Raw genomic sequence first — 26,763 nt, 5'->3', positions numbered from 1 at the left:
AGTCACGTCTACATGCAGGAAAACAAAGCTAATTTAATTTGTCCTAAATGATTTGTAGGCAGATTATTTCATTAACTGTTCAGTTATATTTTATAAGTATTTTTCAACAGCCTATGAAAAAACATTAAAACAGAAGGGGCTGAAGATTTATATTTTAATTTTTTTAATGGAATTTTTTGATAAATTGTTTTTCACAGGTTTTATTAATAATTATTCTCTTAGCTGAAAATGGTTTAAGTTATTTTGGTAATAGCTTTTTATATAAAAACATACTGAGATTAAAAACAATGAATCAAACCCATTTTACCTCATTAAAAAAGCACCCTTCTAACTCACTACGACCAAAATATAAAATAAGACCTAAGAACACCTGAGAAGTTGCCTGAAACTTTCTTTGTAATTATCAAATGGTTCAAATGATGAAATGTTATGTTAGCTCTAATAGGATATATATTCCAGCTACTTAACATGTTTTTCTCTTGAGCCAGCAAACAGAATTCATTATCTATGCCACAAGAATAAACCTAGATCGTAAATTTTAGAGAAGTCATAAGGAGGTTGTATGTTACTTGAATGACTTGCTTTCTAAAACCACTAATATGTCGTTTATATTCTTGAGGAGCAGAAAGAGAGAATTTGTGTACAGACAGATGTCTCTGTGAAAGAGCAGGGTTTCTAAGATTTAGCATATCTATAGCTCAGCACATTTTTAACCTGAACTACTATTTGCTTCCTTAGGCACCTATATGGGGAAAACAGATTAAAGCAGGCAGGAGATAATGGAACTGGTTCTTTAATGTGAGCAGGATTGGGTCTAATATTGTCAGCTTGAAGGAGAAGAAACTTGGTATTTTTAATGTGCCTGTTAATACAGGCATCTCTTCAGCTTTGTAGAAAAGATGCTGTCTTTGAGGAATTTCTGTCATCAGTTTTTTTCATATATTTTTTTCCCAAATGTGCATAGAAGCTCTTGGCTTGCCAAGGCAGAGTGGGACAGAAAATTAAATTCTGTGCACAGGCCTACCCTGGGAAGTACAGGCATCAGACCGCAGGATTTCTGATGCCTAAAAAATTGTTAGTGTTCACTTGTTGACAATGACCTGCACAAAACCAATATATTAGAGATGATGTGTGTTCTAACCGCAGTGTGCTATCGCAAATCACTTTGCACCGCGAAACACACAGAAGACTGCATTGAGGAGCAGCATCATTGCAGGGGAAATGACAGTGAATTAAACTGTGCTCTTTCACAGGTGAAACCCTGCAAGGCACAGTTTTCAAGCACCAGGTTTGGAAATGATTCTGCTTCTCAGCTGGTTCTTTGCTGCGTGCGATGCACTTGTAGTGGTCCAAGTGGGATGCTGGGCTGGGTGATGGCTGGGCAAGAGAAAGTAAACTGGCAAAAGTGAGCCACCAGGCTCCTTAGTGCAAGTCCTCGCTTTATGTTTATTTTAATGAAATAAAATGGAAACTGTATTGCAGCGTCTTTAATCACTCAAAATTATCATCCTTCTTTGTCACCGAAATAGCACAATAGATAATTGATCTGCTGAACCAAAACAGCACAACCCCCAGCAGTATGTTTGCACTAATTCATGAGGGCTTTTTTAAATGAATTTGGGAAGCTATCTATATACCTATACAAAGGTCTTATTTTATTATTAGCTGCAGTAATTTCGTACTGGAACCCTAATATTATAGTGCAATTTAGTTGAAACTGTTGAACTTGTGAACTGTTAACAATACAAATAACACAATAATAGCGAAGAATCCAAACACTTAGTGGCAGCAAACTAATAATCAGTAACACTTTTATGCCAAATAAGCTACCAGGGAATTAATAATTCCCCCTCCCTCACAGCAACACCACTGGCGATTCAAGGCATTTCTCTTCCAAGGAAAGAAGCCGACTCATACGCCAGCCCAAAACCAGGGCAGGTTTCTCCTCTGGGCAAAGGTACATTTTGTGGTGCCTCCAAATATTTCCTGCCCTCCTCCCCCTCCTGACGGGGCTGTTGTGCACAAAGGCTGTGGGTCGCCAGCCCTGTCTTGGGCTGAGCAAACAACAAGCATTTCCAGCTCCTCTCCCTTGCAAGCTGATTTGCCTCACAAGAAGCCAGGGGGTAAATAAATAGGTCCGGCAAGCCAGGCCTTGCCTCTATACACCTGTATCAACAAGGATGCAAGCACAGTTATCTTACCTTAATAAACTTAATCTTTAATTTCACAGCTTGGCCCTTGTGCTCAGCCTCTTAACAAAGGAGCCGAACTGTTTTAGTCCATATGATCACCCTTCCTCCAACAGCTGTGGAAACTTAAAGCCACGACAAGGATTTTTGCCCCTTGTGAAACTGTCAAAAGCAATAAATATTTTTCTTTTTTTCCATCATTAGACCCCGCTAAGAAAGCCTGTTCATTGTCCACTGTAATTCCCAGCGCTCATGGGGCAGGAGCTTTATTGTCCCAAATGAATCCTGAAGTGTGAACAATGCAGGGGAAAGCAGCCACCCTTTTTGGGAGGGTGTAGCCGCGAGGAATGCAGCGCTTCCCCACGGACGGCTCCGCCAAAAGAGCACTTGTGTTTTTTAACACTGGCCTTTCAGGAGGATGCTCGAGTTAAGGCATTGTGGCCCACTGTAAATAGATGCACTCGCCAGAATGGGGCTTCGTCATCCCTAATTAGGGAAGTAACTCCGGAGAGACAGCATGTCACTTGCAAGACTGGGCTCATTGTTGGGTTTGTGCGCGTCCCCACAATGTGAGGTAATTGGAGTTGTACCTTTTAGAAAGCTGCTAATTTCACATAGGAAGTGCTAACAAGACCTTTGTGTGCCATGTTTTCCTTCGTCCTTTCTAAGGAAGTTACAGAGCTCGAGTACTGGGAATGGCTGGGCCAAGGCCTGCCGGAGGAGGCTGCGGTAATGAACCACTTCAGCCCCCCGCCAGAAAAAGGAGGCCTAATTTTCGGGCCTGAGAAGACTAGGCCGGACAAAAGGTTCTGTTTAAGCTTATTATACGGGACATTCTCAGTGCCTACACAGCTTTCCTCGAAATGACCCTCTCAAAATAAGTGCATCAAGTTTGAGCAAATAGAAACATGCAACTTTCGAGGCTGGGGGTTATAGTTTTCTTTACAAAGCCATTTATATAATGTAAGCCGCAATTAGTGCGGAACAGAGCAACAAGATCTAGCGAGGAAAGTTCCCCTGACAAAGGACAGAAATTAGGGGAATAAGTAACAGTTAAATATTGGCTTCAGATAACCGGCTGAAAAGGCCTTTCAAATCAGCTGCGGATGTAGAAAAATAAAATAATTTTGCTCCGAGTCTCTTTCGCCGCGAAGTTTGGCTTTTAAATTGCCGACTGATTAATTCCACTAATTTTAAATTATCCAGATAGAATGGATCTGGGCTTAAAAAAAAAAAAAAAGAAAGAACTGAAAAGCCTCTCGGCTTTTAAGCCTGACAATATCATCAAAACGTCCGTAGGAATTATGTATAAAAATTCAAACGGTAATGAAACAAATTACTACTTACAGTATGAAAAGTCTGCAAAAGCTTTTTATAGACTTGAAATGCAGAAGTTATATAAACTACTCAGCGAAAAGAATTAGAAAATGACCTTTGCAGATCAGGGGCAAAAATGAACAGTCTTCAGGGGAAAAAAAAATTTCACTGTTAACAATGGCTTTTAATGCCATTTTGCTTCCCTCATTTATCTAATAATTGTGGCAAGGTTAGGGTAAACAATGAACAGTATGTTTTCACATATTCCACCTTTAGTGTCCTCCATATGAATTTCTAAAACACTTAAGAGAATAGATACATAAACCTGTGACCTTCAAATGAGCTTTTTGCTACTTCCAACATTTTGAATAAAAAAGGTCAGAAAATTGAACCGCTTTCGCACAGTAATGAATTCCATTCTGTTGGGTAAACAAAGCTAAATTTTAAAACGTGGACCTGACATCTCTATAGCTCAAGAAGCTTTTCTCTTCTTCGGGCACATGGGGGGGGAAGGGTGAGGAATGCAAGCACTCCACCAGCCACCCCCTAAATCACTGCAGCATCCGCCAAGGGGAGGAGGAGACAAAAATATTTGGTTTTATTCAGCGAACAGCCATGATTTCCAAGGCCAGTGTGACACAAATGTCTGATTTTTAAGGCTTTTTTTTTTCCTCCACCTCTCCCCCCCCCCCCCCCCCCCAGCAAATAATTGATCCGGTCCACACAAAAAGAAGCCAGTGCTACCCTCGTTGAGCTAGCTCTTACTGCTGAGGGCCTCCAAAAGTTACTTCAATTTCCGCCGTGCTTTTGTCCATGAGTTGTCCTGGCTGAAAGGCCTGGTTAGGTATTGTTGCAAAAAAAGTCTGTGCCCACGTTTATTCCCCCCTCTAATTCATACTCTGCATTGTGGAGTTTTGCTATTCAGGGACTGATTGGACAACAGCCCGAAGAATGGCCCCAGTGATTAGGCTCTCAGCATGGGTCTGGATTGTGGGTATAAACCCAGAGCCGGGGCTTGAATTCATGCAGCTTTCTGCTTCCTCCTAGCGCCTCCCGTGCCTGATATTTTATGCATCCTTTGCTGCAGGTAATGCATTCCTTCATACCAGGAAACAGAATCTGTATAATTAGCCAGCACAGTAGTGTGCGAGCCCTTGAAAGTCCAGGAGTTGTGCACCAGGAAGCAATTGCACTTTGGTATTGATAGGAACTTGCGGGTTTTCAGTCAGGGTGGGATAACACAAAACCCCAAGTATTGTCATGACAGGGTATTCATCCTGCTTGACAAAGGCAACTTTTCTAGCGTCCCCCCCCGGAGGCACACAGGGGCAATGCTGGACACAGATTTGTTTGTTTAGAAATGGAGGTATGGTTTGACCAGCCCACCGCAATTCCCAAACACTGGGCCTGACCCCATCCCCTGCCTCCCGCTCCACTGCACCATGCTGCTTCCCCCCCTTGCTTTACATTTTAAAGTATGGCAGCTGTGCAAGTTGTGAAGTGTACAGATGTCACTCTGCGTCTTACATGTCAGTAACTGGAATTAATTTACATTTATTTGCCTATTGTTTTATATCATTTTATGACAATGTGCCGCATAATATAATTTAAATCTTTAATGTACAACTAATTCTCTACCATTAATTTGTCAACATGATTACTGGATATGCCACCAGGAAAAGCTGGATGACTTGAAATATGTACAAGGCATTCCTGTAGCTTTAAAAGAGGTTTGTATCTGAAATGACAAAGGTTTACAGAACTTTTTTTGGTCTGTCTGTAATTTTATGAAAACTACAATTTCAATGTAATTTCACAAACTGAATTATTCCAAATCTCAGTCTGAAATAAAATACAACATCTAATATATTAATTAGCCCAGGGATAGAGTCCCAACAGTATTGTAAGAAGCAAAATGATAGTTTGATTCCTGAGAAATGCAGCCTTCAACATGACAAATCCTGGCTGATAGGAGTTTAAACTGTCTCCCTGCCAATAGTGTTTTATTTTGGACAGAGCAGTAATCTTTTTAGCTATGCACTGGAATTGAAAAGCAGCTCATAACAAGAGCAGGTTGCGATTTTTTTGACAGAAAATGCTGATTTGTTGAAACTGAAACTTGTCCTAGGAGTGTACAGCAGGAGCTACAACAGGGAAGGTTTCTCAGTGTAGAATTGCTGATTAAAAAATGAAGAGGGAAAGGGAGAGCGGGAGAGAGGGAGAGGTTTTTTCTCTGCTTCCCAGCCCTCCTCCCAGCTGCCTGTAGGTAGGAGGTCAGGGCATTCTCCAGGGATGTGGGAGAGCCAGTTTCAATTAGCTCAGCAATGTGCTTGTGAGGGGGAATTCAGAGCACATTGCGTCTTTGCTTTCAGGGGGGGTCTGGCCCCCATTTCTCCTGCAGCTCTGAGGCACTCCCCTGCTTATTTGCTGTTTCTCCCCCTATGTAAAAAAATGAGTATGTATGTGCCTCCCTTAAAAAACCAAGGCAAAACAAAACCCATATTGAAGTGGAGGCCCTGACCTTGCAACACCCATGTCTGGGCAATTCCGCCGTGTGACTTCTCATGCAGAGCTGGGGCTGAGGACAGCAGCCTGCCCTGCTGCTGAGTCTGGGAGATGGGTGCAAACAGCATCCGTAAAGCAAGACCAGGAGCTGGGCCCCCAGGCTTTGCCTCTCTGATTTCCCTGGTGCTCTCATTGCAGTCTCTGGGGATGTCTGCAGGCAGGACTGGACCCTTTGTCACAGTCCTGTAAGCTTGCTCATATGCTCACTTCTGTATTGCACACAGCAAGCAGCTTTTATAGGTGGGCCTTAGACTGTCAGCTCCTCAGTACGGTAGCCGAGCTTCTCTTTATGACACTATTTTGCAACTATTTCATTCAGGTGGGCTCCCTGCAGTCATCGGGTCTCTGAATGGACAAAAGCTTGCACTCACATCAATGCCGGTCCAGGACCAGGGTGCAGACCCCAGATGAAAATTCTGGGGAAATGATGAATAATCAGAGTGGATGGAAACACAGCAATTAGTTTCCAGGGAATAATTTGCTAGCAGAACATTTCATCTTCTCACACTGTTTTTTTTTAAAGCTCAGCTCCCTGCCTCTCCTCCTCACTCCTCTCCTCTACCTTTCGGGGATCTCACAGGAGCTGTATGAGTCACCAGAACACTGGAAAAATCTAGCAATTTCTTTCCTTGGGGAAAAAAAAAAAAAAGAGGGCTTGATTAAAAATTAAAATAGAAAAAAAAAAAGATATTCTCTGAAAAAGAAGTGTTTAGACAAAGCCTGTCTGCTTCAATTTCCCAGCTACGTAAGCTCCCTTGCCCTGAGAGTGACAGTAGATTCCATAAATTAACTGAAAATCCCTCTTCTCAAGAGCCTAAGTTATCTCTTCTTTGCCTGCAGCTCTGATTTAGAATAGGCGCTCGTTTGTTTACTGTTTTAATTAATGCTTCTTTTCAATGTGGAATAAGGGAAAGGAAATGAACTGACTTGATAAACAGGTGTAGCTGTTATGTGTTATATTTGGGATCATTCAGGACCTGCAACAGATTAATCAGGCTTGACTGGACGTGAACCTCCTAGCAGAAAAGGTAGATCAACTCTGCTGGATGCCCAGTAGGTGAGTATTATTTTAACTGCTAGGCTGTGATAGGAAAGGCTTAGAAGGACAGTCATCAGTGGAGACTATCTCTCTGTTTTCGCCCAGGAAAGCAGTCTGATTCTTTCCCCCACTGCTTAACAGTTAAGGAGACCTTGACAATATAAGCCACTTTTCATGCCCCCTCTGCTTCCCCCTCTAACCTCGCTGCCTCATATTCAAAGGGAAAGAAACAAATCATCCCATTATTTTTAAAACATTTAAGTGTCACATTGGGGAAAATGCTCTCCTAGGTTAACTATGAATGATTGAAGATTTTTTTCCTAAATGCAATATAAGTGTAATAACAGTTTAAGTGTCATGCTACACTGCGTATTGCCTTCGCACCCTGCGTAATACCTAGCACACTCAGAACAGAAAATGATCCAAAATCAGCCTTTTCTCAAACAGAGTTTGAATTCTTAGCCTCAAAGGGGAAAAATAGTTGAGCTTAGGTTTCTTCATTACAAGGCAGCAAGGAAATTACGTGATTTAACCATATCACAGCAGTAAAGCAATATTCAGCTCATGAGCATCAAATCCCAGAAGAGACTGCATCTCCTGCTTTCCAAATAAAGCAACATCTAGAAATATATTCCTTTACTCCACATTTTGTCTTGGCTTATGCGATTAACATGAGTACAGAAAGCAATGTCACATTAAAGATAAGTGAAAAGGAATCAGGGAGTATCCTTTTATAATATTATCCAGCTGACCTTGCCAGGCACAGGCAATGCGGGGATGTTGCACAACAAACCAGGAAAGTGCTTTAATTTTAACTGCATTACATTAAACTACCTAGAGTTTATGGCTGTCAAATGGGACCCTGCTCATTAGTATCTCTTGCCAGCAGACTGGCTGAAAACCAGCTTTGGTGTCAGCTGTGAAGACAGATGCTCACCCACCTTCTTGGAAAGAGATACTGTAAATGGAAGTGTTGTATGTGCTCATCGCAGAGCATAAGTACAGGGCTGGATCTGGCTTTCTTTACACTGTGTCCTGTGAGGAGAATGGGTCCTGGAGTCAAAGATATTCAGAATGCAAGACAGGCAATCTTGTATTATGCATGGGCCTCTTATTTTAAGCTTCCATCACAATTTTACCAGACTTTTGGGAGGGAGGGTGATTAGACATGGGAAGGAAAGGGCAGATAGCAGTCCAGCTGAAATGTTCTTAGCATTTTACTCACCTCCAAATATTCCCAGACATGCAAGGAGCTTTGATGTATTTTAAAAATCTGAGATAAATGTCCTTTTTAAAGATAGCCCCTAATATCTTGCTACAACCATCAGCTTGGTCTCCATGATGGCAGCTGATAGCCTAGCAATACCTACCATGCCACAATAAATCATTTATCTTATCTTGTTCATAGAGGTCTAAACAGTCCCCTACTAGGGGAAAAAAACCAGCTTGACAGGGTCTGCAAGGAAAACATTTTGGAGTTGCTGCTGCTTTCTCCTCTCAGGAGATTTGCAGCCTTGTGAAGGGGGAACCTCTGGTCCTCCAAAAAGCATGAAGGCTCGCAGTAGCATTTATTCACATGCCTGGTTAAGGAAGGCTCTGCCAGAGCCAGACCTGAAAGTCTGCAGGGAAATCACAACCCAGCCTATGGATCCTGGGGAATCCACACTGAAAACTTGACTGGCAGATGCCTTGTCTTCCTAGCAGAGGTACTGCAGCTGATTGCCAACCTGTACATTCGGGACCAGTCAAACGTGCTTGGGAAAACTGGTGTTAGACTTGTGGGAATTCTGGAAAGACCCAGACCCCAAACCCAGCAGTAACAAATGGTCACAATTACGAAGAAAAGACCAGTGCCAGATGCAACACCTCACCCTGGGTAGAAGTGTGCATGTTCTGGAGCACAAACATATTTCAGTGCATTTCTCCAATTCTGCCTTCCCCGCCAAACACTCAGTGGGAAACCATCAGTAGGCAAACTTGCCTGTGATGTGAGTTGCTGCTGTTCTGGACCTTTCTCTTCTCCTGAGCATCCTTTGACAAAACGCAGACTCGTCCTACATGGGAGCATCCATCCCATGATTATAAACCAAGAAAGGGCAACCATAATCCTGATCTTCAGTTTTAAGTCACAACTGACTTACTTGTGAAACAAATTACTTATTAATGAAACACAGGACTGTAAAAGTTAAGAGTTAAGAAAAGACATCGCAGAAATGGAAATTTATTCCAACAACTTTTGTGGATCTGTCCAAAATGATAACGACAACTATATTTTACCAGTTACTTAAATTTGCAGTATCGGAAATAGCAAGTGCTTGAAGCTTGTGACCAAAAAAGCAAGAACACCTAAGCCAACCTGCTCCAACACCTGGTATCTCTCGAACTCCCTTTTTGCATGCAGAACCAAAATTTTTCTCCCAAGTCTTTCTTTTATCTCATGAAATAGCACAGGGCAGTAGGCAAAAAGAGGTTTAAATGGCGTATTTTAAGAATTGATAGCACCTTTCTGGCCTTCACCCAGGCCACCCACACAAGGCTGAGTACCTGCATTGGCCTCCTGGAACTCCTCGGCTCCCCTGCTGAAATCCTCCTAGCCCTCTACGGTGATGCAAAGTCCTCAACTGCTTGTGAAGGCGAGTGCAAGGCTTTCTCTTTTCTGGGGGGATGTGCTCTGTTAAAACGTGTTTCATTACAGAATAAGAACAAGATGCAGGGCTGTAGAGTGTCACAGCTTTTGCTGGTATTTGAATGCTTCCCACCTTTTCACTGGGAATTTACTCCACTATTAGTGTTTATTGTGCACTTACCTTCTGTGTCTAAGGTTTGGAAATTGCCCAAAACCTGCAGTGCAGAACAGCATCTGAAAAACGGAAGAAAACGAGGAAGGCAGAGGGGTGGAGTGAAGTGTCAAGGGAGTTTTGCAAAGCAAATAGAGTATTATCCTTTTGTTTAAGGTGCCATGAAGACTTTTTATCTGCTATGTGATACTTTGCTTGGAAGACCAGCACATACGAAGAGCTTTCCTGTGCACCCCCCCCCGCCTTGATTGCTTTACTGTTCTCAGTGCAGATTTATTAAATTTTGAATTAACATGTGTTAAGGAGGTTGATTTTGTTTGCTCTGCCACATAACTTACTTTTCTAAACACTTAGTAATAGCAGCAGTTAATCTATTGACCAATGGCTTAAGCAGCAGGTGGCTTTAAGACCAATGGGCCATTCCTGACAAGGCCCACAGAAATTCCTAAGGCCTCTTTGTTACCTGGGCTGGAATAGAGAAACTACTTGTTTGGAAAATGTTTCTCCTCCCACAAAACATCTTCAGTATTAAGGGTCTTTTGTTAGCAGAAGGCTGAAGAGGGGGATTATGAAGGATAGTCTGTCACACAAATTGTTTCTTCTTAGACATATAATACAACCTGCATTAAAAGTTTACAAACTAATCTAATGAAATTATCATTCAAACGAAGCATGTCTCCGAACATTAAATTGACGCCTTGACCTGCCGTGCAATTTCTGCATTGGAAATCTCAAGACTCCAATGCCTCTGCTGTTGTTATTTTAGAGTAAAACAAGTTTTTTTTTCTAAAAAAACCCCCTCATCACTGTTCTGTTTGAAACAGGAACCCAGATAATCTTCAAGGGCCCATTTTCTTAGGAAACCCAGGCACTAAAACAATTAAATTAGTTCCCATGTGTTAAAGAATCTGGAGTTACAGTTAACTGTGTGTCATCTGGGTCCTTATACCCTCTCCCTGTTATGGCATGCAAATTCACATCAGAAAAGGAAAGGTGGGGTTTTTATAATTTATTTGGACTGGTTTAGTAGAAGTCAGCAGCAACTGCAGTAACTGAAACTTGCGGTTCTGTACCCTTTGAGACAAAGCTGTATTGACTTAGCTGAGGGCAGTATTCAACTACGACTTTCTTATGGGAGGATTTTACAGTGCAAGGTGGGGAGAGACACCACTCTCCAAAATGTGTCTGTGCATGCACAGAAAGGACAGTGGCAGTTTCACTTGCAGTGAAGAAATGGTGCTTGGTGAGTAAATGGAGCCTTTGAGGTAGTATTTATTCTGCCTTCAGCCAAGATTTCTGTGTTATCCTGATCCAAGTTAGGAGAAAAATGACTTCATACGTGTGTGAGTGTGCATGTGTTGTGTGTGTGTGTGTGTATATACACAGATATATATACACATATATATGTATGCATCTATGAATACACACACATATACATATATACTCTGACTCCTGCACTACAACTGCAGTCCTGGATTCTCTGTATCATAAATAATGATTGCAAAGAGCTGCACTGCAGCAACATAAAAAAACTAGAACAAGAGAATCCAAGTTACAAAATATTCTGTAGCACGATTTCCATTTACTGGGGTTTCTTCGTTTGAATTGCATGGCTATCTGTATGTTATGTACACACATCTATATATGTATGTTATATATGTATGCACATGAATGCACTTACATGCAACTTCTATTTAAGACCTTTATGTTTTGGGGACCCCAATCTCATCTGGGGATGAGATCCAGTAGCACCACTAGGTGCTACTGTAATACAAGTAATTAATATTATTTTTACTACTAATAATAACAGCAGTGTTTACTTTTAGCATGTTCTCACTCTTGCCAACATATGTTTTTATATTCTTTAATTTTCTTGTTCTTTGCAGCACGAATGCTTAGAGGGATCCTAATTAACTGCTCAACAATGACGCACTCTCATTTAGTTTTTGTCTCAAACTTATTTATTAGGCTTTGTTTATCAGTGGGAGAGTTTCTAGCACTGAGACTGCCAGGATTTACTCTAAGCCTCTTAGTCTGGTGTTTCCATGGCCCTGGCTCTCTGTGTAGGAGAAGCTAAGAAAACCATACATACAGGTTTTGGCCCTCTTTATTTCAAGTAAACTAGAGCAGATGTTTTTTTTCTTTTGGGGGGGATGGGGAGAAAGGCACCTGATTATTAAATAAGCCGAGGAAAATGCTGATTTTTGGCGAGGGCTGGTGGAGCACTATTGGAGGTTTTTTTTTTTTTTTTTGGTTGTCTGAGACTGCGTAACTGGATTTCAACATGTTTTCAGGGCATTTTTCTGAACCAATGAATTCCCATGAGTAACAACAGGAACACTTTTGTCTGATTTCTCCAGTAAAGGCTTCCCCAGAGACCTATGGCCAAAGCAAGCCAGAAAACGTAGGAAGGCATTTGCTCTGGGGCTGCCTCCCAGGCCCCCAGTGCTCCTCCAGTGCTCAGACCTCAGACCTGTGTAAGACAGCCTCTCCTGTCCTGCACCTGCAAGGAAAGGGATTGTTCCCGGCCTCCCTCCTGGTTACAGTGATCAAATGCTCAGTGTTTCTTTTTTGTTTTTCAGAGAGTATATTCCTTTCTTTCTTTCTTTCTTTCTTTCTTTCTTTCTTTTTTCTCCCTTTCTTCCTGCCTGTCTTCTTTCCTGCCTTCTTTCTGTCTCTCTCTTTTCCTAACTTTTCTAACAGGTGAGGTCTTCCCTTGCTAACTCACCACCTAATTAGAGGGGTGAGAATTAGCTGCATTCACCCCGGCTTTAGTCCTGGCAAGAGCGTTAGAGAATGGGCCCACTTTTCAAGGTGCCAAATTGGAGGCTGAATCCAGGTGTGGTCGGAGGCAAGGGGATTATTTTCCTCCCATGAGGTGCAAACAAAGGCCTGAGCTAGGGATAGGTGGGGTGGGAACAATGTTGCCTGCAGGAGGGCTAAACACTCCTCCTGACATCTGAGCCCTCACCACACCGCAGCACTAGGCCCCATCACGCGTTTCGCAGCCCGAGAAGCCATCTTGCAGGGACCGCAGTGCGGGAGGGCTCTGTGGCCTACAATAAGGGCAGAAAGTGTTGTACCCCTCCCGTTCTCAGCAAAGCACAGAGTCCGGATAAACAGAACACGCATTTGGGGCAATACACGTGACCTACCCATCTGCTGCTGCGGGGCACAGGACACAGTCTTCAACTCCTAGGGTGTGCGCGCCAGTGGCACTCCCATGCCTGGGGGTTGAAGCGCAGAGAGAGCCCTGAGGCGGTTGGAGCCCACGGTGCAAACCTGCAAACCTGTGTGGTTGATCAGGTGCTGAGCTCAAGCCAGAAACTCCTCAGCTCATCTCACTGACTCAACAACATAGGGCAAATTTGGTAAGAAACTTCTTCCCATCCAATTAAAACGGTTACTCACATAACTCGGGAGGCCCTCTGAGAACCAGCTGGTTAGTGTCGACGCAGTGTTTTCCAGAGGAGGGCTCTGCATCCACATTCGACATTGCAGTGAGCCTGAGACATGCCTTTTTTTCAGGCTAGGCCTTTCTTCAGTAGGGTGAAGAATCCTAAAGGTATGGCAGGTCCCAAGGAGAGTGTGCCTACTGTCTCAGTACTGCACAGGAGTTTGTGTAAAAGGACAAGTGAAGTAGCTGGTGACAGCAAACAACTCATTACTCAAGATCTTTCACATGAGGGCCTGATGGGTTTGGAAAACAAAACTACAGCATGTGTGCAGGTTTTCCATACTCACCAGCAGCATTGTAATTCCTGTTGTGCTCCCAAGTCTTTAAGAAGTTAATCAGCTCTCTAAGTACCAGTGAACAGCAGGAAAGTAAAACAAATCATGCTTCATCTGATGGAATAAAGCTTGCTAGTTGACTGAAAAGTCAGAAGGGGCAGGTCAGTGTGGATAACCTCACTTCTATTATCCTACTGAAAGGAGAGGATGCAACTTTCCTCACTGCCCTTGAAGAGTACAAGGATTGACTGAGGAGGCAGCAAAGTGAGAACCTCTGAGAATCTCTGTATGTTTCTGATTTTACTTCAGAAAAAAAATCCATCTCTTGTGCTTTGAGTAGAGCTATAGCACAACATCCTGTAAATTGGTCTTGCCTGTGCACCACCATCCTGCATCCCTAGAAGCCACTCTTTTGTCTCCTCCTGTTGATGCAGAGCATAAAAGCACATAGTCCTTGAGGAATGCAAGCAGCTAGAAAACAGAGGTGGATCAGACCATCTGAAAGCCAAACCATCACAACCAGGAAGAAAAAGGAGGGGAAACATAGCACCTGATACTTTTCTGCTCTGATCTTTCTTGGGCCCTGACAAGACCCTAGAAAACTGAATAGTGAGAAAAGCAGCTGTTTTTTTAATGTTAGAAGGATAGAAACATCAAACATCATTTTTATTGTTGCTGGTTTACTTTCCCTGATGCAATAAAACTAGCCAGTGAAATTTCAGAAAGGACAGGTCTGTGTGGAACACCCCACTTTAATTATCCAACAGAGGACAGAGGGTATACACTGTCTTCACTGCCACGCATCTTTTATTGTTATTTCTTTGGGGCAGGCTATATATGAAATAGTAACAAACAACCCTTTGTCCTTCCCTCCAGACCCTCCAAATTTGGCTATGCTTTGCAGTTCATCTTTGCAACGAAGCTCTACCACCGCTATAGTTCTTTAAAAGGGTCATAGGGAAGCACAGCAAAGTGGTATACAAAGGTAAAGATGTCAAGTGAGTTATTTTAACAGAAAAAGGGCTATACAGTAGGTCAAGGTTTGGGCAACAGCAGGGATATTTTTGTTAAGATAATGTTACTCACAGTGGTGGTGGCTTCCTTTGTAATACATAACTGCCCAGAGAGAATTGCCTCTATTCTCATGGAGTCAGAGGGCCATATAGGAAGGTCCTATGGGGTCTAAATGAGATAGACACTGCAATTGCTTGTACAAATAAACTTTTAGTATATAAGCAGCACGAATGGGCTCTGGTGTAATGCTTTCTAATGCTTCACATTTTCAGGTTGGTTTTAAGACAATTATCAGAGCAGCTTTTAAGAGCTAAATGGAGGTTTGTGCAGTTGTGTTTTCCTTTAGGAAGGGTAATTACCTTTCACTGCACCAGTACAGGGCAGTGGTTTCTGAGTTACATCCCAGCTAAACTAGCAGAGAAAAATGACAGGTCCAGCACAGGAGAATCTGCACACAAACTCAAGCCCACCTTGGGAGGATGTGTGTTCAAACACAGGCTAGAAGCAACCTTCAGGGAACACTAAAAGAGAAGGTTCAGCCCGATGGTACTGCTCAGCACAGGTCTATGGCATGGAAGAACTGGCTCATCGCCTTCCATGTGTCCCATCTAAGCATGTAGCTACACCACCTGCTCATCAGGTCCTGAAGCTACCCACTGGAAAGTTCAGATCTATAAGCAGCCTACACTTAGGCTACTCCTCTCTGCAAAAGAAAGCTCATATAGGCCAAGACTGGACATTTACAGGCCATAATATGGATGGCCAGAGCCAGCGCAGGAAGCCCAAATAGTTAAGAGTGTATTCCTTGGCTTAGGTCAACATAGATGCAGCCACGTTCTGCCTGAGCTCACAGCCAGCTTGCGGCTTCAAGTACTACAGACATCCTTCATGGAAGCACAAGTATTTTGAACTATTACTGCAGGACTAGCTGCCTTTGGAAGTCAGCTCTTAAAAGAAATCTGGGAATATACCAATGACACTGCTTCAAGCATAAAAGATGCATTGCAGAGCACCACATTGCTACATCAATATTTTTTAAATGTTTAAAGTGAAATTTCTTTCATCGTTTGAAAGGGCTTTTTCAACACTTTGGGAAAAGCTGTCCTCCAGCTCACAGATTTCTGAATATTCTGATTTTTCTCCATGTTCCCTACAGTGAAAATATGCACAGATCCACCATTAAGCATTAAATTTATTCTTCTTTCTATGCTATGAAAAGGTAAGAAATCAGCAAAGGGGAATATGAATTGTTTGAGATTTTTTAAAATTCTTTTTTTTCCCCAGTTCTGGTACATATGGATTAATTTTAAGCCATAACTGTCCTATAGCTCATAAAATGTGTATTATGTCACCTTTTAGATAGAAGTCAGCAGGAACAAAGCTACTGGAATGGATGAATATACAAATTATTGTTAAGGCTGCACACATTAGCCTCTAAATAGCAGTAGGAAAATGTGCAGTGCTTCTACAACTCAAATATCTGCTTGTACAATGATCTGAACTGTTCATGCAAGTGTTCATTTCAGCTTGACCCTTTCTGGCACAGGTGGGAAGTGCTGTGCTTTAGAGTACCAGGTAGAAAGGATGGTGGCTCTGGGACAGGGGAATACCATCCAGCAGCAATAAGAGCATGGCTGTATGGCCACAAAATGCCCCCTGCCTGCTGCCAGGAGTGGTTACCTAGGGAAAACACATTCCTAATCACCTCATTAGCATGAGGTAGATTGCTCTGAAGGCAAAACCATAGGTCATGTAGAATCATACCCTGCCTTTACACTGCACTCTTGAGTCCAGGCAAGCAAATATGCCACAAGGCTGAGGCTTTGCAGCACTTGGTGTGCCCTGCTGCTCCTTCAGTTTTTCCCTTTTCTGGCAAGTGCACACACATGGTGTGATCCCATGGATGCACTGCAGTACAAGGAGGGGCTCCCCAATGTACGCGGATCTGTGTTCTACAGGTTCCTGTGCCTGTGATTATTGGGCACAGGACAGTTTCAAAAGCGTACAGATTATGTTCACTCTGGAGAAGTTTTTAAGCCATTCAGCCTTACCTGCATCCCTCGCCACACCAGTCTTGCTCCTCTGCAAGGTCTGTCTTCTGCCTTTCTGCCTGCTGGTGTGCTGTCTCACTGATCTTCATGCCTGCTAGGATTATGCACCATCCCTCTTCTATGATGAACCTAACTGAAACTGTTTTGCTCTCACTCCTAATTTTTGGGCACAAGTAAAGCCTTCTGAGCGCCATGACCCAGGATAGGATGAGCCTGCCCCATGCTGTTAAGCAGCCCTTTGGGTCTCAGAGGCAAGCCTCCAACCCTTGCTGCCCTGGCATGGAGGACCAGGCTGCGATGCTGCCCATGCTTTGCAATCGTTATTGCTGTAATGGGGCCTTACAACAAAGAAAAGAGCAGGCCAAAAGTGATCTGAAATGGGCTGGGGTTCAGCAGTAGGCATCCTTTTCACTGATCATTGTTTGGCTGCAATTTCTGCCTGGTGGCAATATTCCTCTGCTTTGCTCGTAGCTGAAAATAACTCTGAAAGTGCTTCAAAAGGGCTGCCTTTTAACTGAGCTGAACACCTTTCCAAATGATTTTTGTCGTGGTGAGTATCTCCCCCTCAGATGAGGAGAATTCGGTCTCTTCCTCCCCATTTCTTTTCTGCACAGCCCATAAACCACTGTAAAATATGGCTTATTGTTTCTGTGCTCTCCCATGCCCTTTATTTCCATAATGGACTCTTTGCCCACGTGTTTGCTAATATTTCTACCTCGCTACATAAGCTGGCAGATGCCCAGAGTGTTGGTGCCTGTGACATGATTCTTTTTCATTGCCCATGCAGTCCCTTGCCTGCAGGGAGGGCATGGAAAAGCACAGATGCACCTAACCTGGCACAAGCTGTTGTAGAGTTGTGACAAAAACACCTGCCCTTTCCATAGTAATCTGCTGAGCTGCCAGTGTTCCCTGTACTGGGAAAGGTTAAATCACCACTTTGCTTCCTGTTGTGTCATTGTTTTAACTGCTTGCATCAATTATTGAATACGCTTACACAGTACTAATGCCTTTACTGTGATTCACATGGACCTTTGGAAATTAACACTGCAAAATGGTTTAAGTGTGGTCCTCATCCCTAAAGCTTCTAGTAGCAAAGTAACTGCCTGCAGACTTGTGGAAGTATGTGTCTCAAAAAACGGCCAAACCCATTTCTGTAGATTTCTGACGAGATAGCAAAGAGTTAATCTAGAGCCACTGCTGCTAAGCACCCCCAACCCCTGAAAAGCAACATAGCAGTAGAAAGAGTAAACCAGTATGAAGTTGTAGGAACAATCACCAGTGCTCCCTCCAAACAAATAAAGAGCCTTTTTCTCCTGTAGAAATATGACAAAGTTCTACATATTTTCTTTAGTGCTGTTACCCATCCCTTGAAAATGAGGAGCTTGCTGCTAAAATGCTTTACAGGAAGGAAGATGACAAATTAAAATACTTCTCATACATCATAGGTCCCTATCTGTATTTCAGTACTGCTGTTGAAAAATCCAGTACTGGTACCATCCATTAGAAAGAACAATAACCCCTTCAAGGAATTTCAAATGATATCTGATGATGTAAAAAATGCAGTTCCTGGGGTATGCCAACATCTAGCACAAAATAAAGTCTGATGGATGGATGAAGGTCTGCTGTTTAAGCACTGTCATTGAATGAGCCTTGCATTATAGATGCAATTCTGCCTGCCGTGGAGTCTTCCTATGTGTGTTACTTCACTTCTTTGCCTCAGTTTCCTGATGTGGGAAAAGGCAAACATTTTCTTATTGTATCAGCCCATGGTGCTATTTGAGTAATGACTCTAAAAAGCATGTTGAATATGCAAAGTACTACCCCGTTTAAGGGCTAACTATCATTATTATGAATTAAAACATAAATACCCTGAAAATACTGTTTTAGTGTACTTTATTTATTGTTTGCTTTTCAAACTTCTTTAGAAATGAAAGGTTTCAGAAAATGAAACCTCTTTTCACAATGAAAATCTCATTTTGTATATTTGCTTCCCAGAGGAAACAAGTCTAGAGCTAAGGCTAATAACCGTGGCTACTGTCTTCTCATTCAGAGTAACTTGGAGGCTGATGTGGTTTGTGATAGCAACTTATGCTTTAAGGGCTCTGACCCACACCCGAGAACCTCAAGGAGCTTCTGGCTGGATTCAAATGCTAATCTCTCAAAGGTTTCGCAATTTATTTTTTAATGGTCCACTTCTGAGACATTCATCTGACACTTTGACCATTATGTTACCTGGATTAAAAAAGATGCTAATAAGAGTATTAGCCAGGTTCTTACACACAGAAAGCTTTTGCAATTACAATACCTCCTGAGTCACTCATTCAGGATCCGGGGAAAAATAGAGCATTTTTGCTTTCCAGATCCTTTTTTTTTTTTTTTTTTAAACCTCAAGAAGTGCTTAAAGTTCCTTGTTAAGAGATTTGAAAAATGTATAGTCCTTGTAAATTAAATACTACAAGTTCTTAGATGAGTGATCCCTAAACATTTATTATTCACACTAATACAATTTAATTCTAACTCACTGTAAGATTTATAGAAATTAAAAGACTTCATATGCATAAGGGTGATGAAAATATAATCTAGTTCATGAAATCTTTATATGCAACTTTATATTTCAGCAGTATAGTTATCCCTGGTGTGCTCTGGGCTTCAGGAATGTGTCACCCTGGGGGCTGCACCCTGAGCCTGCGCCACACTGTGCGCGGGTTCAGCTCCCGGCAGCCTGCACACCAAGGGGTCTCCCACCGAGACCTGCTGCACCAGTGAGATGGCTGTGAGTTTTGGGTGCTGGTGTGACCTTTTTAAAGCTGTAAACACTTTGGGTTTTGCTCCTCTGCCTATGCCATCTCAACACAGCGAGGGACGGCAAATGAACTCGGGACAGGAGCAATTTCCTTACAAAGAGAGGAAGCTGCTGGAAGGAAGAATGTGGCCCTGCTACAGCAGAGCTCACTTTCCCATCTATGAATGGACTGCAGAAGCTGTTTCTTCGTGCAGGGATTTGAGAGGCACCGTTTGAGGAAGAAAATTCTGTTGTAATTATGTAGCTGCATTCCCCTCAGCTGGAGTCCAAAGGAATTAGCAGTTTCTCTACCTTAGATAGCATGCACACTATTTAGGATAGCAAATAGGTACTGTTGGCATTTAATTGTTACTCATGAGCTGCGAGACAACTGTTGAAATAAAAATGGGAGGAGTCTCTTCTAAATTAATTTTATTTTTTTACTATCAAAGCCACTCCACACAAAGCTGCAGCAACTTCAGCAACTGTCTTGGTTGCACACCAAGGATTTCACTGAGAACATGTTAGAGGGAATCAGAAAGCAGAGAAAAGGTCACAAATAAGCACCTTAGGAACAATGAAAGCTTTTCTCCATGTAGCAGTGGGAGAGTTGCTAGAAAAACTGAAAAGGTATTAATCAGAAGTGGCTATAAATCCTCTGGAGTTTTGCTCTTATAAAACTCCTCAGAGAAAGTCTTGAAGGAAATGCAGGTCAAAGCCCAAAAAAGCTCTTGATCAGAGATTGCTGGAGGAAAATCTTCCCAGATGCCATTTAATAGGCAGCAATCACCCCAGGAGTGGGAAAGCCAAGTACGCTTGAAACATGGTTGCAGTTCCTAATAGGCCTTGTCACACTTAAGGCACTGCAAGCTCCATCCAACGAACAGCTGAAGCTGGCTGGCGATTCATAAAGCCAACAGTTTAAAGTTTATTATGATGAAAGCACTTAATGACAGCCATCGCTAGGGGCCCATCATTTATAAAGCTGTGCTGAGTATTAGACATGTAGCATGACCACCAATTTTATGTCACAATTGCTACCATAAAATGACCTTTGGTGATTTTTACTGCATGTGGTGGACAGCTCTTCTTTTACATTAGTGCTCTGTGGCTTTTCTTTGCAGACTATTATGCTGTCTAAAGCTTATTTGGCACTGTCGTGAGTCTCAACCCTTGTTATTACCCCGAAGGCCTGTCTAAAGGAAAACTCTCATGTTCTATTATAGCACTCCAATAATTTACAGATCTTACCATCCTTGGTTAGCGTCATAATTTAGTGCAGATATTCCTTCATTGTTACCACGTTTAATAAAATCCCTCTGTTTCTACAGACCACACTAAATTTCCTATCTGGACCACTAAAATACATATGCTCCTGTATTATGGAGACATGGATAATGGGTTTTAATTTTTTGTTGTCAATTGAAAAGAACAGTAAGCAAAAGCAGTGAACAGTAGTTAACCTGGGAGAAATCTCCTTAAAGCCTGAGGTATAAATGCTAGACATTGCACAAACACCAGATGTAATTTCAGTACATAATGCACAAACAGACATTTGCATGTGAACAATATTACTTAATTACCTTTCAATTTTTAGACCTACTTTGTATACTTAGGAAGTGTTTGAATATACCAGCACTTTACTGTCCTGATGTAAAGCATTACCAGTAAAGTGGTTTGTCCATGCTACAACACCTTTAAATTGTATATATAATTTTATAAATGATATAAAATCTATTTCTAGTCCATGAAAAAACACACTACCATTGCACACTGCAATCTTGAAAGGATTTAAAATATGTGATTTCTGCTGGTACCTACTGTATTGGGTTTTATATAAAGCTTTTTTCAATAAGGTAAATTGTTACATGACAAACTCATCTTCCACCATTATCATCTGCTGTTTGTGTTTAACAACAGGAGTCCTGGTCTAACAAAACTGTTGTAATGGCTGTACAAATTACTCAGCTGAAAGCTTTTCACCAAACCAAACAGTATTAATCAGCAGTTCTTATGAAGGTGCTAATTAAAAACAATTTTCTTCCTCAGTTTGCAATACTAAGCCATCTTCATTCGCACAGTTTCCAATATACAGCTACTGTATACACTCACACTTCAGGGCCTCTATTAACTATTGAATCTCCTATTACCTATTTTATTACATTCCTGTCTCCCAAGTTTAGAAGCTTGTTGACATTTTAGAAGTCACAGCATGATATGTTTAATAATTTTAAAAGTACGTTAATTGAAGTCAGAGTCAGGAAAAAATAACAGGCCTTTTAGCATGCAGGCTCTGGCAGGGCACAACACAGGCTGAATGTTCAAATCCGTTTCTGCTAGCATAACCCATCACCCAGGGGCAACATTTTACGACTGAAGGGGAACGGTGCCTAGGGCAGAGTACCATTATTTTTTTGCTTGTTTTTAATAAGCAATCTTCTACGAGTGACAGTGTGTTGGTTATCTGCAGGGAAATGCATCCAAAATAAGATACTTTCTGTTACTGAAGGCCTATCGCTCCTTTGCTGTCGTCAGCCACAACAGCTCTTTGTTTCTGGGGGCTTGGCATCTGTTGAGTTTAACCCAGATTCGAGGGTCAAGATGTTTCTTCTCAGGCTGTGGAATGCCATCTGGACTACTGCTCCGTGCATCTTCCCTCTACTTGCCACACAGTTTACACACATGGAGACAATGAAGATCCAATGCCGCTGTTGCACAGACATGGAAAATATCCAGCTTTTACCCAGCCACAACAATATGCTGGGCTTTTTGGCAGTAAGCCAGCTGCTGACTAAGCAAGGAGCCTTAATAAGCTAAACCCTTTAAAAATGGGAAAGAAAAGTTAGGTTTGTTACATTCAGCTGATTGAACTGAGTCCACAGGTCAGAAAGGGAGATGGATCTTGCAGAGGAGATGCTGCACTTGGTCTCACAAAATCTGGGGTCAGTTCTAGAGTATATTGGCTGCTTTCTAAATGCCTCAAGGCAAATGAGACAGGAATACTGTCCGTGCCTCAGGTTCCCTTGTGGAGGAATGGGCATGATTTGCGGGGGTCCCCCCCTTTACTTAAACATTCAGCTGCAAATCCACTATCATGTATTGGCTTTCTTTTAGCTTTACGGGGTTTCGCATCAAGGTACACTCATTTAAGTAAATGCGTGCTGTGGCAGTGCAGATGAGAATAATATTGAAAATCAGCTTTTAAAACCATATTTCAAAAGATGCTGGTGTGCTTACAACCAATGTTAGGCTACTGATTTGTGACAGTGAAGGCATGACAAACGGTCTCAATCAGACTCAGGAGAATCTAAAAAGTGAATAAAAAGATAGAAAGCAACAAAATTGTCTCTTTCTGAGGGAACAACATAGGATGACCACACTGCACAGAAAATATTTTAGATATAATGGCCAGTACATGCTGTCCTAGCACCTTCTACCAGCATCTCAAAACATTTCACAAGAGTTAAAGGAATTCGCAGTTTGACCTCACTGTTGATTCCCTGATTTAAAGAAGAAGAAAACCATGCATAATGAAATCCAGGCTAGACTATGCATTTATAATTTGCTCTGTGAAAAGACAGGGACCTGGTTATTCCTCTCTTGCATTAGGGAGGGTGGGGGAAAGATGGTAATAAAATGCTGCTCTGTTTGACTTGCAATGTGTTGCTGCACTTCCCCTCTTCCCCCTGCCATATCAGCTGTGCCACCTGCCATATCAAGAGGTGGATCAAAAGCTCCACCCACTGCATCCTCTTTTGTTCAGGGAACAGCGAAGGAGAGTTGTAATGGAGATATAACACTTGATAAACCGTATGCAGCCAGGCTTAAGATGTAAGGATGCTTTTCATGGGGGGAACAATTTTAATCCTGCTTCCCACCTCACGCAAACATGTAGCCATTAAGCCACAGGCAAAATGTGAATGACTTGTCTAACAAGGATTTTGCAGCCGGACTGGTACCTGGGGTAGTAAGTTCTCCTGCCTCATCTCACATTCTTAAGACATTTTTCATTTCAAATCAAACTTATTTCCCAAATGGAAAGATTTGTCCCATTGTTCCAGATTGCTATCAGATAGAACTAGTTTGTAATTTTTAAGAAAGCCTTTGCCAGATCTCACAGCAGGAAACAGAACATTTTTTTCTTGGTCTTTTATATTCTGAAGATCACAACTCACTGCCAGTGGCACCAGCTGTGCCCAGGGGAATGGATGTCCACAAGAAGATCATTTCTTTCTGCTGTTTTTCTGAGAAAGCAGGAAGACACAATGTTGCTCTAAAAACTACCAACATAGGTGAAGGAAAACTTGCATCAGCTTAACATTTCCATTCTCAGTGAAGACGGCATAGCTCTTGCACGGTGTCATTCATCCTCGAAGTGCTTTGCAAACACAAAGTAATTAAGCTCAATATTCTGTTACAGAACACATTAAAAATATGCCAAGTATCAGAGACTAGTTAAAGCACATCATGTGAAAGGCTCTTATACATTTTATAAGCATGATTCGATAAACTGCTTAACTTTTTCTTAGCAAAGATATTTGATGTATTAATAAACAATGTATTTTTATTAAAATTTAAGAGCTCAGAAACAATTCATCAAGTCCCTACTAACATGAGGGACTCTGAGAGATGTCTCTAAAAAAGAACATTTTTAGTGCCTCATATACAGTAAATACTGCATCTGTGACTTTTCAATACCCATTTTAAAACAAAAAAAAATCAAGAGGAGAGCTTGCTTGTATACCTCTAAAAATATCTACATGGACCAAACCTGCAAACACTTATGTAGATGAGTAGTAACTTTACTGCCTGTGGAGCTCCAGTGTGAGTTTGCAGGATGAAGCCTAAATGCATCTTTGGTAAACAAGCCGTCAATTACACACTTTAGGGATGGCAGCACCTGTGCAAAGCCTTCAGCTCAAACGACAGACACTAAAGAAGTAAAAAGCAATTATCAGCTACTAATTTGAGTAAAACTGTTTTCTTCTTAGAGCTAAAAACACAATTTTCAGTGACACTGGTTCTATTTTTGGCAACTAACAATCTTTATTAAGATTATTGTACAGCAGACATTCAAGCCGTCTCAAAAATAAAAGGTTCACAAATTTTAATATTTCACTATTTTTCACACTCCTTTGTTGATTATAAAGATTTCCTTGTACATGTTTTTAGAGAAAACAAAGGTACTGCTCTGTGGAACTAACAAAACAAAACTAATTAAACTAAAGTCACCTTCACAGCAATTTTAAATTACTCCTAAATGTTTTTGATTTCTTACTAGACATGTATCTTCCAACAAGAGTTTGAATATGAAACTCATACCAGCTATAGGGGAGACATACTACTCAGTTCTAGGATAAATGGTTGGTTTGCATTGCCCCTGGTCTTTATCTAACACTGAGAATAGGCTGCTTTTTATCAAAAGAGGAATAAATTGCTGTTATTGTGATGTTAGCCCATCACTTGGCATTGCAATTCAAGTTTTTTGTGAGAAAGAAATGTATGATCTAACTGCGACTTGACCTATGCCTTCTGAGATCCATCTAGGTGCTCTAATGGAGCATAAAAAGTATTGAATACAAGGACATGCAAACTGGTAGTGAAGAAATTTGTTTGAGAAGAAGAGCAAAGAGAAAGGGACTTTCATGAGCTTGTGGTTTATATGCTGGCCAATTTGTTAAATATGGAAGAATGCTTATTGCCAAACTGCAGTTCTTTTAATTAATGTATTTCAGCATGATCCTCTATACTTCATTGCATCTAGTACCTCCCTCTCTTAGTCATGGTCTCTGCCTCTCTTTCTTTTTTTATAATTTAAAAAGCGTTGTGGTTTAAGAGACTATAGAGGATTCTTTAATGATCCAGGTTGTTTTTCTGAGAAGTCATTAAAATGGTCTATTAAACTGTTAAGAAAATAAGAAATTGCTCCTGTTTCTTTGTAGGATTTTTGTCTCTCCCAGTAAAAGAAAAGTCGCATGAAATGTTTATCAAATACTTGGGCCACAATATATCATAGTGTAAAATAATTCAAGGGAGATAGTTTGATTACAGTACAAAATCCTTTAGCTGTTAAGTATTTCTCGGAATTTATCAGAAAAGGATGTATTTTTTAAAAAGCGATTTCTAGGATAGTAGCATTTAGATTTTAGTCCTGATAAAGGCTCACTTTCCATTCATAGTCAGAACCTAAATGTGCTCTTCTTGTACCTAAACAGATAATAAGCACTCAGCACACTCCCCCTTCTTGACACAACACACTGAGACTAATCACACATAATTGGAGAGGAGGAGCAGAGGGGCTGGGCAGGCTATTGTGTCCAAAGGACAAATGGTCAGTTTATGAGGCTTTTGTCTGATGCATAATTCCTTATACATCTACAGGAGGAAAAGTCCTTCTGGAAAAAAACATACATACACACATATATATATAAAAAGCCTTCAACACTGAAGCAAATAAGGACATTTCAATCATGGACAGAAAAATCAACAGTGGAATTTAAAAAAAAAAAAAGACAGAAAAATCCAAGCATTCAATAGGTGCACTTTTAAAAGATCTTAAGACAACTATCTCCTTACTAATTAAATGTGAATGCATTTACTACTTTACAACCAGTTATATAAGCCCACAAAGTATATTATTCACATATTTTCAATACACCCCAAAAATAACATTTAAAAAGAGATTAACAAAGTACATGCGAGTTTAAAGGCACAAAAGAGAAGGAAGCCAGCTTTACACCTTTGTTAATGCATACATGTGAAGTCTGATCAGTTTTAGGCTGGAATATAATTGGAAAAATAAGTTCTAAAATGATACAAAAAAGATGTCTCAAAGTTTACCCACTGTGAAAAAAGTCACGGTATCTTCCTCAGCATTTAGATTAGAAATATTTCTCTAATGATGACTCAGGAACAAAACAGGGGGAACTGAACCCTCCCCACTCCCTGGCCATCCACATACATGGATTAATTTTCAGTAGTCCACCTTAAAACAAACAAAAGTGTCATCTTCTATCTGTGTTTGTTTAAAATGAGAAGAAAAGGGTAATGGAGGTTTTCCTCATATGTATCTTTTTCTTCATTTTTCAACTGCAAATGAAAAATGGATAAAGTGAGCAAACTGTATGAAAGCATTTTTAAAATACTGACAGTTCTTGCATAACTATATTCCCTAGTGCCAATGATACTACTAAAGACTAAACATTTAATAATTACAAAAAGAAATCTTAAGGTCAAATACTATCACAGGTATGGAAGAGTATGCCAAATATTATCA

At 41.2% G+C, this 26,763-nt stretch overlaps 1 protein-coding gene across 2 annotated transcripts in view; it reads right to left on the bottom strand.

Annotated features, from left to right (window-relative positions):
- Window positions 1–20,867: 20,867 nt before the first annotated feature.
- The window catches only part of CAMKMT (calmodulin-lysine N-methyltransferase), a 228,544-nt gene continuing 222,648 nt past the window's right edge, over window positions 20,868–26,763 (bottom strand). For both annotated transcript variants that reach the window (XR_011327480.1, XM_069800297.1), the window contains exon 12: window positions 20,868–26,576. Coding sequence is in view for 1 of the 2 variants with exons in the window: in XM_069800297.1 (XP_069656398.1) it covers window positions 26,499–26,576 (78 nt within the window). In the remaining variant the exon portion in view is untranslated. The remainder of the gene's footprint in view (window positions 26,577–26,763) is intronic.

The sequence above is a fragment of the Haliaeetus albicilla genome, chromosome 13, assembly GCF_947461875.1.
Source record: "Haliaeetus albicilla chromosome 13, bHalAlb1.1, whole genome shotgun sequence".
Lineage (NCBI taxonomy): Eukaryota > Metazoa > Chordata > Aves > Accipitriformes > Accipitridae > Haliaeetus > Haliaeetus albicilla.
This window is presented reverse-complemented; position numbering and strand designations above follow the sequence as displayed.